The 12,736-nt window shown below is 51.1% G+C and overlaps 1 protein-coding gene across 39 annotated transcripts in view; it reads left to right on the plus strand.

The window, feature by feature from the left end:
* PCNT (pericentrin) overlaps nucleotides 1–12,736 on the plus strand; it is a 142,253-nt gene that overhangs the window by 113,797 nt on the left and 15,720 nt on the right. For 27 of the 39 annotated variants that reach the window (XM_070598017.1, XM_070598020.1, XM_070598022.1 and 24 more), the window contains 7 exons: nucleotides 1,602–1,756; nucleotides 5,158–5,328; nucleotides 6,042–6,215; nucleotides 7,015–7,210; nucleotides 8,687–8,909; nucleotides 9,256–9,406; nucleotides 10,102–10,788. In XM_070598017.1, coding sequence (XP_070454118.1) covers nucleotides 1,602–1,756; nucleotides 5,158–5,328; nucleotides 6,042–6,215; nucleotides 7,015–7,210; nucleotides 8,687–8,909; nucleotides 9,256–9,406; nucleotides 10,102–10,788 — 1,757 coding nt within the window. The remainder of the gene's footprint in view (nucleotides 1–1,601; nucleotides 1,757–5,157; nucleotides 5,329–6,041; nucleotides 6,216–7,014; nucleotides 7,211–8,686; nucleotides 8,910–9,255; nucleotides 9,407–10,101; nucleotides 10,789–12,736) is intronic. The other 12 variants (XM_070598031.1, XM_070598034.1, XM_070598035.1 and 9 more) reach the window with 1 other exon arrangement.

Below are 12,736 nucleotides of genomic sequence, written 5' to 3' on the forward strand. Positions count from 1 at the left end.
CCATGGTGCCAGCGCCTTGGTGTGGACACAGCCCTGCTGGTCACCGGGAGCTTCCTTCCACCTGGAGAGACTCCTCATTATTCCTGTGGTCATTCCCTCATGGTTATTGCTTGTCTTTCTGTAATTCTTGTCAGTCACATATTGGACCTCCTGGACTAATTTTCTTATTTTCTCTTTTTCCACTTCTCTATATTTTTGTTCTTATTTCTAAGAGATTCTTTAGAACTTTACTTCTTAAGCTTTGTGTCAAATGTTCTTATTTTTGCTCTGTTTTATTTTTTTTCTTCCTTTGGTTTTTTTTTTGGTGAGGAAGATTGTCCCTGAGCTAACATCTGTGCCAATCTTCCTTTATGTTGTATGTGGGATGCCGCCACAGCATGGCTTGATGAGCAGTGTTCACGTCTGCACCTAGCATCCCAACTTGCGAACCCCAGGCCGCCAAAGTGTAGCACATGAACTTAACCACTACGCCACTGGGCTGGCTCCCTCTGCTCTATTTTAATTTCCAAGAGTTCTTCATCTTCTCTCCCTGCTTCTTTCTCTTACAGCTCCCCTTCCTTGGCTGGTAAGTGATGCTCTTCTGCGATTTTCTCTGAAGATCTCACGGTTTTTCTCAGACTTGCTCTGTCTACTGCCGTGACTCCTGTCTCCAGGGCTCGCTTGCTCGCTCTGTCTCATGTGTGAATGTTCCTCGGCACATTTGAGTGCTTAGACCACTTTTCAGGGTGGTCATAAATGGCTCCCTAGATGCTCTGTGCTCAGAGGGGCCTTGCCATCAGCCCCCCAAGTCCTCCCTCCCTTTCCTGAGCTGGGTGCAGGTGGGCAGCAGCAGCGGGAAGATCTGCTCCTGCGCATCCCCAGGGCATCTCCCTCTGTCTTCCAGAGCCTGTGCTCACAAGCCTTCCTGGACTGGCCTGGGCTGCAGGGCTGGGAAAGGATCGAGGGCCTGCATGCTTCTGAGAGGGTTGAGTTCTGTTTTGAGGCCCCTTCCGTCAGACAGAGGTTCCCGGAGTCTCAGATTCTAGCCCAGTTTAGAATTCCGCAGCCCGGGCTGCCTGGTTTTGCAGCTTTTCTTCCTACCCCCACATCAGGTCTGTTTCCCTTTCCCTGACCAGCCGTCCACTGCTGGTCCAGCTGCTCCCAGCCTGCCCTCGCGGTCAGCATCTTCCACCTCCTCTCCCTGCTGCCTCCTCTCCCCATCCTCATGGGTTTGGGCCCGTCTTCGTCCCTTCCTTGAGTTTGGAGAGCACAGGCCCCGTGCACATCCTTCTCAAGGCAGTCACTCTGTATAGTCGTCTCTGAGAGTGAACTGAGATCTGTAGTTTTATGTTCAAATCATGGATGTTAATGTATTAAACATGCAAAATATTCATTTTCTTAATGTGTGTAGTTCTCATCTTGCATTTTTTATAAAAGTATTTTTGCCGTCTTTGGTGGTTCACTGATATTTTCTTCAGTGAGAGGAGCCACAGCCGTAGCTCTCCTGGGCATCTCAGGGCCGTGCTTGCCTGGGAAGCAGGGATCTGACCGCCCCCACTGCTCTTTGCAGAGCATACCCTGGGAGAATTGCAATTTTGGACCTGACTTTGTGCTGTTTTTAGGTGATGGCTCAGGGTTTGGAGAGATCCTAAACCAAGGTTCAGAAAGACTCAAAACTCCCACTGCTGGTCCTCCAGTGCCTCCTCCTGCCTCTAGAAGGTTCCGACGGCCACTAGAAGCCATGAGGGAGAAGGAAGTCCACCCGAAGCAAGTGAAGGTAATGGCCAACAGGGAGCAGGGCAAGCTGTGTCTATGGGCCTCTGTCTCTGGCCTACTTAAAACCGCACCGTGGGTGTGGGTCGTGTTGCATGATAGTCACGCTCTGCTCGCACAGCTCCATCTGCTGCAGCTCTGCTCTAACTTCGTGCCTTACGTGAGTGTCTCTGGAAGGAGGTAAGCTGCTGTTGTGAGGAGACAGGGGTCCCAGTGACACCCTGGCACAGCAGGCCTGTGGGGGCCGCGGAAGCCTGAGGCACGGCGGTCCCCGAGGGGGTGACCAGCTCTTCCAGCGGTGCCCATCAGAGCCCAGTGCGTGGTCTGCAGGCGCAGGTGCTGTAGTGAATCCTGAACAGCAAGGCTGGACTTAATTGTCTCGATGCTAGTTCAGGTGTCAGAACCCCTGACCCTCGTTTGGGAAGGGATCGTGGTTTGACATTTATTCTGGAGATTGGCCTTTGGCCTTTCCTGAGCTGACTTAGGGGTGTGCTTGGGACCAGGGCTGCCCTGCCAAGCCCCTACGTACAGGCAAGTGGCCACCACGAATGTCAACTGCCACCCGCAGAGCACAGAGAACGGTGCGTGTCAAGGTGGCAGGGTCACTACTCTGTAGGCGCCTGGCTGTGGGGTCACATCGGCGACCCCGCCCAGCCTCGCTGTCAGAGTGTGCTGCTCAAGAGGTGCCTTCCAGAGTCTGTTTAGCAGATGGTTCTGGTTCCTTGCCCTTTACATTTCCTTAAGTTGGCCCTTGAGAAGGAAGACTGTCTTGCTCGGCTTGTACAGTGACCTGGGAGATTTTGACGGGCAGTCTCAGCCCTGACCCAGCCAGCTCAAATGGCACAGCACGTATTACTGGTCCAGGCCAAAAGTTTCTGGGCGGGGTGGCTCCAGGTGCACACCCGGCATGGCACAGCGTGCCCATGCTCACTCGTTCCTCCCTTCTGCCATCGGCTGGCTGTCCTCAGGTGGCAGGAAGGCTGCGGCATTGCTGGGTGTCTCACGGGGACGGGCCCGATGCTTCTTCTGAGCCTCTTTTCGAGAAGCACATCCCCCAAGCCCCCAAGAAGACCCTCCCTCCCCTCTTTGGCAGATGTGATCGCCTGGCCACCATACAGCTTGCCCTCAGCCCTCCTGAAGGGCTGGGCTCCTGTGGCCCAGGTGCCTGGAGCTCGTGGCCCTCTCCTGGGTCACAGAGCAGGTTGCCGTTGACTGTCATGCTGCAGTCCTGGAGGAGCTGAGGCTGTGGGCGCTGTGGTATTGGAGCTGGCCTCTCCTCGGACAAAGGAGGAGGGATGCCACACGCAGCATCCTGGAATTTAACTTGGAAGGCAGAATTAAAAAAACAATTTTCCGGGGGCAGCCCAGTGGCACAGCTAAGTTCACACGTTCCACTTTGGTGCCCCAGGGTTCCCTGGTTCAGATCCCGGGTGCAGACATGGCACCGCTTGGCAAGCCATGCTGTGGTAGGCGTCCCACATATAAAGTAGAGGAAGATGGGCAGGGAGGTTAGCTCAGGGCCAGTCTTCCTCAGCAAAAAGAGGAGGATTGGCGGCAGATGTTAGCTCAGGGCTAATCTTTCTTAAAAAAATAAAATAAAATAAAAAATTTTCCCAGCTTTAACTGACATATGACGTTGTATAAGTTTAAAGTACACAACGTGATTATCAGTAACGTGTATATTATGAAACACTTACCACCACGTGGGTAGTTCACCTCCCCCACCCAGAAGGCAGAGTCTTTGTGGAACTTTGTATAGGTTTTCTTTTCTCTTCCCACTTTGGCAAATCGTTTTATGGCAAAAGCATTGACATACATTTGGCTGAATAAGTAAATGATGTAGTGCCACTATCGTGAGCAAATAGTACAAGTATTCCCAAGCAAACAATTTTAAGTAAAACCTCTGAAATTGTGTTCAGAATAAAACTTTATCTTACTCCTTTAAGAATTGAAATTGGAGTAATATTTTTCTAGCTTAAAAAAATTGTTTTGCATTTCTCAATTTTTTACATGACATAAAATATCAAAGACAATGTTTCTGTTAGTGTTTCCAATATAAGCAACCTAATAGTAGAAGAAATCCTAATTTTTAAGGAATAAATTTGGTGGTTAATCATAATTCTTTATACTTAGGCTTTGATGTTTCTATTTAAAGACTAGACAGTGGCCATCATTGCAGCAAGAGCATTCCTGCTTTCCCTCATTTTTCCCGTCGGCCCTCTCTGGACAGAGGACGGGCAGCAGGTGCAATGGGGAGGCAGGGCCTGTGGTCTCACCTGCGACCTGCTCCCGCCTGCCCTACCTGATCTCTGTTCCTCCATACCCACAGGGGCTGTAATTTGCATCCATTTTATATCAAACAAATTGTTTTTAAAGTGAAATTGTTTTAGATTGTTAAAGATAATTAAACATAATATGTAGTTTGGTTTCTAGCACTTTTAATATTTTGCTTTTATTGATCCATAATTAGAATTACAGCAAAACCTATTTCTAGTTAGCTAATTAGATTCTATCATAGGGCTCTTCATTGCTCTTTTTACATTTCCCTGTTTGGGACATTTATTAGTTGTTTTGTTTTTCCTCAGAGTTTTAAGCCTAACGTGCCCCTTGAGCAAGTCTTTGCAGATAGGGTGAGGACAATTGCAGTTCCTTTGGACTCTGTATGTGTTGTAGCACCAGCTCCCCCGTGAGGATAGTTCTGGGGAAGCTGCCACCATGCTCTCTTAGCCCCCGTGGGCAGGGCACAGATGGCCGGCATGCATGTCCTGATTCCCATTGGTTTGTAACTACACTCCAAGTCCCCCGTAGTGCAAAGGATCCGTTCCTGTGCTCACAAACCCCACGGGCAGGGATTCCCACAGGGCGCCTTGGCCACTGCTTCTCTGCTGCCCATGTCTGGGCCCCACTGCGACCACTGGAGGGCTGGAGTGGTCAGTAGCTGGCCTGGTGCCATCTGCAGGTACCTCCTCCCCAAGGCCTTGCACAGGCCTCCCATGCGGCTCCCTGGGCTTCCTTGTAGCGTGGCAGCTGTGGGCCCAGGAGAGCCAGCGTGGTGCGTGGTGTCTTCATGACCTGGCACTGAAGGAGGCCCGAGGCCCTGCCCTGAGCTTCACCCAGGCTGAGGGGAGGGTCAGTGTCCACCATGAGGGAGCAGGTGGGGCCATCCTTGGTGTAGTTTATACAGAAGTTCAATCTTTCAAAACCAGTTTCCAGGGGTCTCTGAACGTTGTGGAGGAGGAACATCTGGAAGCCTCGCATTACAACAGCAGGCTCTGCTCTGTGGCATGGAGCCATTCGGGCACCATGCACACGGCCAGGGAGCGCTGCTGGGTTGTGGCAGGTCAGCAAGTGGATGAGTGGTTTCAAGCTGCTGTTCCTTCTTTCTGAAATGCTGTCCCCTTGCAGGCCTTGCTGCAGATGGTGTGTGACGAGAGCTACCACATATTGGCCTTGTCCGAATACCGTGGGCCCCACTGCGCCCCCCTTGAGTGCTTTCCACGGGAAGGCCAGGGCCCATTGGAGGCAGTGCCGGCTTTGAGGGGGCATCCGACCCCAGCACCCCAAAAGGGAGAGAAGGTACAGATGTGTTCCATGTGAAAGAAGAGCAGTGGGCATGGACCAATTTGAGGGACTTGCTCGGCCAAATAAGTGAGAATGAGGGAACCAGAGGTGGGTCCGCAGTGGGCAGGAGGCACCCCCTCACTCACAGTCGCTGGGCACCATCCCCGCGCCAGCACCTTCTAGGTCCAGTCAGGGCAGGAGGGGGCATGGCAGAGCTCTGCTGGGGGCACATAGTGGGGAGCTGGGTGTAGGGGTCGGGCCTGAGCCCACAGGGTCTCGGCCTCTACTCTGTGGCCAAGGAGCCAGGGCGGCTGAGAGAGAGGCAGTGTGGAGGCAAGGGCCACAAGCTGAACCCACGGGGACCAACTGGCCACAGGGTGTGGAGGGAGCAGTGGGCAAGACCCTGAGGGTGGCCCAGGCTTCCCCACCCTGCAAGGGAAGCAGGTGGGCGGCTCAGAGCAGGTGGCCAGAGGGTAGCCAGCCCCGTGCAGGCACGTGCTCCGGTGCCACTTACAGCCTTGAGCCTTCCCTAGACCCAGGGCCCCGTGCAGTGGCGGGAGCCGATGTTGCTCCATCTCATTTTACCGTCTTCTTCAGTAATTTCTCTGCTTGCAATGGCAGCCTTGGCTCGCCTTGCCTCTGGATGGTCATGGGTGTGTCAGGTGGTTTCTGTTTAACCTGCAGGATGCATTTGTAAGAACACCAAGCTCCTTGTTCCAATATTTTAGGAACCTGCCGATGTGTGTCTTGACTGGAGAGGAGAATTTCTGCGAGTCATCCAGGAGGCCTTTGAAAAAGAACGGGAGATGCTTAAAGTTGAGCTGCAGCCCCGAGTCGGTGACTCTGATCCCAGGGACTGCAGCTGCCTGTTGGAGAGGCTGGAGAAGGTGGTCCAAGAGCAGGTGAGCACTGCCTCCATTCGCACCCTGGAGCCCCCACTGGTAGAGAGAGTGACAGAGCCTGCTTCTGATATGAATTTTGGTTTCCACGTTGCGCTCGACCTCAGAACATGGCAGTGACTGAGGAGGAAATTCTGCTTCAGTCCAAGTCTAACACTGCATTTTTACACGTAAATTCCATAAACTGGAAAATTCTACGCGTTTATCTTTCTTTACAACCACAGTCTGTTCTGGAAATAACTTGCCTTTAGTTGAAAGCCAAAGAGCAATTCTAAGCGTCCCAGCCAAGATTCTGAGCACTGAGCTCAGGTTGGAGGGTGTCAGTGCTGCGAGTGCCCTGGGAGTCTTGTTTCCACCGGTTCCCTCCTAAGTCCAGACAGAGGGTCTACAGCGGTCAGAGTGCCCCCGGGCATAGGCAAGGCCCAGGAAGCAAGACCAAGGTGCCTTGGAGCAGAGGTGTGTGGGAGCAGAGGGTCCCCAGGGGCCACTGTGTCCGCATCCCACACCACGCATTTGCATGAGTGTCCTCTTGCGAGTTCGTTCTCAGCCCCGGTCAGGGACTAGACTCAGAATCACCATGCTTGTACCGGTGAAGCTGAAGGCGCAAGTTTGCAGAGGGTGGGCCGCTTGTCCCTGGAGCCACCAGCACCCTGACTGGCCTGCCCTTCGCCAGCCCTCCGGGTGTGCTTGCTTCTCATCCCGTTTTCCCATTTGGGTGGGCACTCCTCCCTGGCAGAGCCCTCTGTGGGGCTGTGAAGTTCCGTCTGACTCTGCTCTTCTTCCTCCACCCACCTGCCCCCAGGGAGACCTGCAGGAGAAGTCCTTAGAGCACCTGCGCCTGTCTGACAGGAGCAGCTTGCTGTCAGAGATCCAGGCTCTGCGCGCCCAGCTGCGGCTGACGCACCTGCAGAACCAGGAGAAGCTGCAGCAGCTGTGCACAGCTCTGACCAGCGTGGAGGCCCGAGGGAGCCAGCAGGAGCACCAGCTGCGCAGGCAGGGTGGGTGCTGCCCCTTGTGTCCCAGCCCTGAGAAACATGCCCACCTGATGTCCCCCTATGGGTAAGGTGGCACACAGGTTCACGAGCCCCTCCCGCACCCAGTGCTGGATCTGGTGGCAGGAGTGGTGTCTTGGTCTCTCCAGGTCCCCGGCTGCAGCAGCTGGCGGCCTCGGCGTTAGAACACTGGCTGGGTTCATAGAACTCTGAGTAAAAATGACCCTGAGAGGCCCATCAGGGTGGAGAAGGGGCCCCCGCCAGGGTGGAGGCCTTGCCAAGGGTCCCAGCGGATGAGGGGAGCCTGCGTGGATGCAAGGGTGCTGGGCACCAGCAGGACCATGTCTGGGAGAGTCTCTGGAGCTCCCACTAAGCTTCAGCAACCTATTATGGGTTTCTACATTTAAGTTAGATTTTGGGGGATTTTTATAGACACTCACGTCATCTGTGAGTAAGAAACACTGTATGTTTCCCTTTCCCATCGGCCTCCTTTTCTTGCCAGTCACACTGGTACGGCCCTTGAGCTTGACGGTGACTAGAGCCCACGGCAGATGTCCAGCCTGCTCCAGCCATGGGGACGTGCTCCACCTGTTCCCCTTCAATATGGCATCTTCACAGATGCTCTCTGTTGCTCTAGCAAGTGCTTCTCTTCCTAGTTTGGATGCTGAAGGATGGACCAGTTCTGTCCAGTGAGCAGCCTTGTGTTCGTGCCAGGACCCTGCTTAGTCTGTTGTCCTCTGTACATGTCTGGACTAGATTTACTCACATTTTGCACCTGTTTTCATGAGGGATACTGGTCTCTAGTTTTCTTTTGCTTTTAGTGTTGGAGTATCACCAGCCTCGTGATGGACTGGCATGTGTCTCCTCCCCTTTTGCTTTCCAGAAGAGTTTGTATAGAACCGGGTTTATTTTTCCCTTAAGTCTTGGAAGAATTCTCCAGTGAAGCTGTCTGGGCTGGAGTTGTCTCTGTCAGGTGCTATTAAGCATAGCAGTGGCGAGTGGGCTGACGTTCTAGGATGACTCTGGGGGTGGTCACATCTGGTGTCCCCGCACCACGCAGGATGGGCTCTGAGTGGCCTCGGATTTGCTGGTCCATCTTGTCCCAGCTCCGAACTCTGCCTTTGGGGACACCCTGACCTGAGAAGCTACCCCTGGGGAGCCACATCATGTCCTGTAGCCTATGCAGCCACTATGGGTCATGCCCACTCTCTGCCTGTGTGTCTCTGGGTGCTCCCCAGCCAAGAGGGCAAGGCCTGGTGCAGTGCCTGATGGAGAAGCTGGCGCCAAGCCAGTGAAGAAACATGTCCCCAACTGTCCTGACTCTGTCAGAAATAGTGGCTCTAGGTCCTCAAAACTTCATTTCCCCCAAAATGAATACATCCACATCCCTTGACTAGTTTGCTTTTAATTTGTTGAATCATTCGTACGCCCACTTTGGACTCATGAATAATGCTATTTTATGTTCTTTAATCTCTTTCTTAGTTGAGTTACTGGCATATAAGGTTGAACAGGAGAAATGTATAGCAAGTGACCTGCAGAAAACCCTGAATGAAGAGCAAGAAAAAGCAAACGATGTTCGGAAGCTCCTGGTGGTGGAACAGAATGCAGTCAGAGATTTGAAATCTGAGCTCTCTGAGTGTAAGCAGGACAACGAGAGGCTGTTAGCATCCCTCAACGATGTGCAGAAGGAGGTCCTGCAGCTGAGGTACGGGACATGGCCTGTCACCAACACGCAGCTCCTTCTTGCCCCTGCATGGTCATCAGACTTTGTGTTGAATAACTAATGGGAGTTACGTAGTTCTTGCCACATTCTTCTTGGTGTTGAGGTAAAAGGGAGCCTCTGGTGTGCCGGGTGTTTTAATGGACGTTAGAGAAGAGCACCGGGTCCCGTGGGTTAATAAAGTGGGAAGGAGGGATTGAGCACTTGTGCAGGTCACGAGGAGGCAACAGGGCTCTGCCCTCCCCATCCTGGGAGCCCCTGGCCCCCGGGTGCTGGCCTCCCTTTCCGAGCATTCTGTGACGTGGGTGTGGCGGCCTGTCTCCCCACACAGGTCTGTGCTGGACAGTAAGGAGAACGACCTGAAGGCCGTGCTCCAGGAGCTGGAGAGCGAGCGCATGAAGGAGCGTGCCCTGCAGAGCCAGCTGGAGGAGGAGCAGCTGCAGCACCTGCAGAGGGAAGGCCAGAGCTCCAAGACCCTGGAGGTGACTGGGCAGCAGGGCTGGGCCCCGGGTCACGCATCCCAGCTAGTAGCGACTAGAACCAGGAAGCAGTTGTCCTCTTCCGTGCCCATTATTCTTGTCTGTGATGGTGTGCCCAGGTGACAGGATTTGAGGCAGTGAGCAAGTGCTGTATCTTCAGGTATAATAGTATCTTTGTGGTGACAGACAGCGTGACGGGCACGCAACTCTCATCGTCTCTGAGCGTTTGGTTCTGTAAGGTGCATGCAGCCTCCCTGCTGCCCGCCTGCACAGAGCGCAGCCTCACGTTTATCCTGGGTCACACGGGATACATGGTGGTGACCTGGCTTCCATCTGGGTGGAGGCTGTGATGTGACTGCTTGTCTGGCAGGTGGTCTGTAGTCCTGAACCAGCTGACCATCGGTTCATGGTGAGGGTGAAGCTTCTTCAGCAGCACAGAGACCAAGGTTCAGTGCGGGATGTATATGCTCTTGAGTGTCCTGCGTGTTGTGATTCTAAGGAAGGAGAATGAAGCCAGGATGTGTATGTGCATTTACTCAATGCTTCTTTCAAAAAAGTATTTCATCCATGATTAAAAAAATAATGATCATACTTCTTTTATCCATAGGATAAATTTCAAAAGGTGTAATTGCTTGGAAACTTGGGCAGGAAAACTATTTAGATACTTTTCTTCTTGATTTTATTTTCCCCCGATATAGGAGTTAAGAATATCTTTGGAGAAGCAATATGCTCAGAGTAATCGACTGTGTGTTGCATTAAAACATGAGCAAACAGCAAAGGACAACCTTCAGAAGGAGCTGCAGATCGAGTACTCGCGCTGTGAGGCGCTGTTGGCGCAGGAGCGGAGCCAGCTCTCCGAGCTGCAGAGGAGCCTGGAGGTCGAGAAGGGCCGCTCGCTGGAGCTGTCTGAGGCCTTACAGCACGAGCGCCTCCTGACGGAGCAGCTGAGCCGGAGAACACAGGAGGCCTGTGCTCACCAGGAGACCCAGGTGCATCACGCTTTGCTGCGGAAGCTGAAGGACGAGAAGGCCCGTGTGGTGGAACTGCAAGCAATGCTTGAGAAGGTGCAGCAGCAAGCCATGCGCTCTCAGCGGCAGCTGGAGGCCGAAGTTCATAAGCGCTGTCAGGAGCTGCAGAAAGAGAAGGAGGTAAGTGTCTCGCTGAGATCCACTGTGGAGGCCCTGCAGACCCCAAAATCACAGCTGAGATGTTATCTGGAGAGAGAGGGGGAGAAGCCAGCATGGCTGCAGACAGAGTTAGAACAGTTACACGCGGGAGTGGCAGACCAAGAAGGACGCAAGGCCACGAGGAGAAGAGCAGAGACGAGGCAGAGCCAAGCAGATGCGGAGAAATGGGAGCAGCGGCAGAGAGACAAGGAGAGACTGGTGAGAGCCGCCGTCAGCCAGATATCAGCCCTTAGCAGCATTGCCATCGGAGGGTTAGCACAGTCCCGTGTGACGTGGGGTTTGTTCAGGCTCCGTTCTGACTTGTTGGCTGTGTGTGTCTCTTCACGCTGCACACTCCAGTTGCTACCCTTTGTAGCAGGGTCAAAATGAGGAAGTGTGAGTCATCCAACTTTGTTCTTGTTCAAGATTGTTTTGTTGCTTTCAGGTGACAAGCTTTGCACTTCTTTTGTTAAATCTATTCCTAAATATTTTATTATTTTTTGATGCTGTTGTAAATGGAGTTATTTTTTTAATTTCATTTTCAGATTGTTCATTGCTAGTGTATACAGTTGATTTTTATATATTGATCTTGTATTCTGCAGCCTTGCTAAACTTGTTTATTAGTTCCAATATTTTTTTAATGGATTCCTTGGGATGTTCCATGTACAAGATCATACCGTCTACAAATAGACGTAGTTTGATTCTTCCTTTCCCATCTGGATGCCTTTTGTTTCCTCTTGAGTAGCTGCCGTGGCTGGAACTTACAGTGCAGCGTTGAATGAAAGTGGGGAGGTGACATCCTGGTCTTGTTAACGATTTTAAGGGAAGCTTTCAGTCTTTCACAGTTAAGTGTGATGGTAGCTGTGGGACTTTTGTAGATGCCCTTTATCAGAGGAAATTCTTTTCTATTCCTAGTTTATTCAACATTTTTTTATCTTTAATCATGAGACAGCATTGAATTTGCCTTTTCAGTGATCTTTTGAGATCTGTGGTTTTTGTCCTTTGTTCTCTTGATTTGGGTATAATGTTGATTTTCACATGTTGGGCCATCCTTGCATTCTTGGGATGCATGACACTTGGTTTTGGTGTGTAGTTCTTTTTTGTGTAGTGCTAGATTCAGTTTGCTAGTATTTTGTTAAGGATTTTACATCTATGTTCATAAGGGATATTTGTCTGTAGTTTTCTTTTCTTGTGACATGTCTGATTTTGATATCAGGATGGTTTTGGCCTCACAGGTTGGATTGGGAAGTGTTCGCTCTTTTATTTTTTGCATGATCCTTATTTATGTAAACCAGAAGCCTTTGTTTCTGAGAAGATTATGTCCTGTGTCTTCTCATGGATTGATATTTTCCCCTCTTGAAAAATGTTTTTAAAAACCTTAAAATACCTTCGCTCTTTCTGTTTTGTTTTTTGTGAAATTATAAAAAGTTTTTTAAAACACCCAAGGAAAACAAATGGCCTGGTCTTTGTAGTGGTTAGCTTGCCATGAAGTCGTCGAGAAGTGTGTGTGTTTCTAAGAATGAAACTCTAGGTTTCTAAATGTTACAAGGATAAGTCAGATTCCAAAATGCTATAAGATTAGTTTTGTAAGTTTGTATGAGGGATGTGAGTACTATTTTTTAACAGCTTTGTGGAGATACAGTTTGTACACTGTGGAGTTCACCAATTTAAATTGCACAATTCAGTGTTTTTTGGTATATTCAAAGAGTTGTGCAGCCATCGCTAGGCAATTTCAGAACATGTTCATCACCCCAAAACAGAACCCCATACCCTCCATTTCCCTCTTCAGCCCCCAGTAACTACTAATCTACCTTCTGTTTCTGTGGATTTGCCTATTCCAGACATTTCACATAAATGGAATTATGCGCTCTAGTGCCTTTTGTGTCTGGCTTTTTTTGTGGTGTTTTTGAGGTTCATCCACATTGTAGCTTGTGTCAGCAATGATTGATACTTTTTGCTCTGGTAAACAACCTTAAAAATCCTAGTGTTTTGTCACCAGCAATCTTGGAAAGTGGAAGAATAGTTTGGAGGTGACAGAGTGAGCAGAGTGTGGCCGGAAGGGGTCCCAAGTTGGTATGTGAAGGAGGCGAGTAGAATCAAGCTCCTGCATGGGCCTTGGTGATTCAGGACCCCCAGAATGTGTTCAAGCTTGTGTGTGTGTGTGCGC

The sequence above is a fragment of the Equus przewalskii genome, chromosome 27 (genome assembly GCF_037783145.1).
Source record: "Equus przewalskii isolate Varuska chromosome 27, EquPr2, whole genome shotgun sequence".
Classification (NCBI taxonomy): domain Eukaryota; kingdom Metazoa; phylum Chordata; class Mammalia; order Perissodactyla; family Equidae; genus Equus; species Equus przewalskii.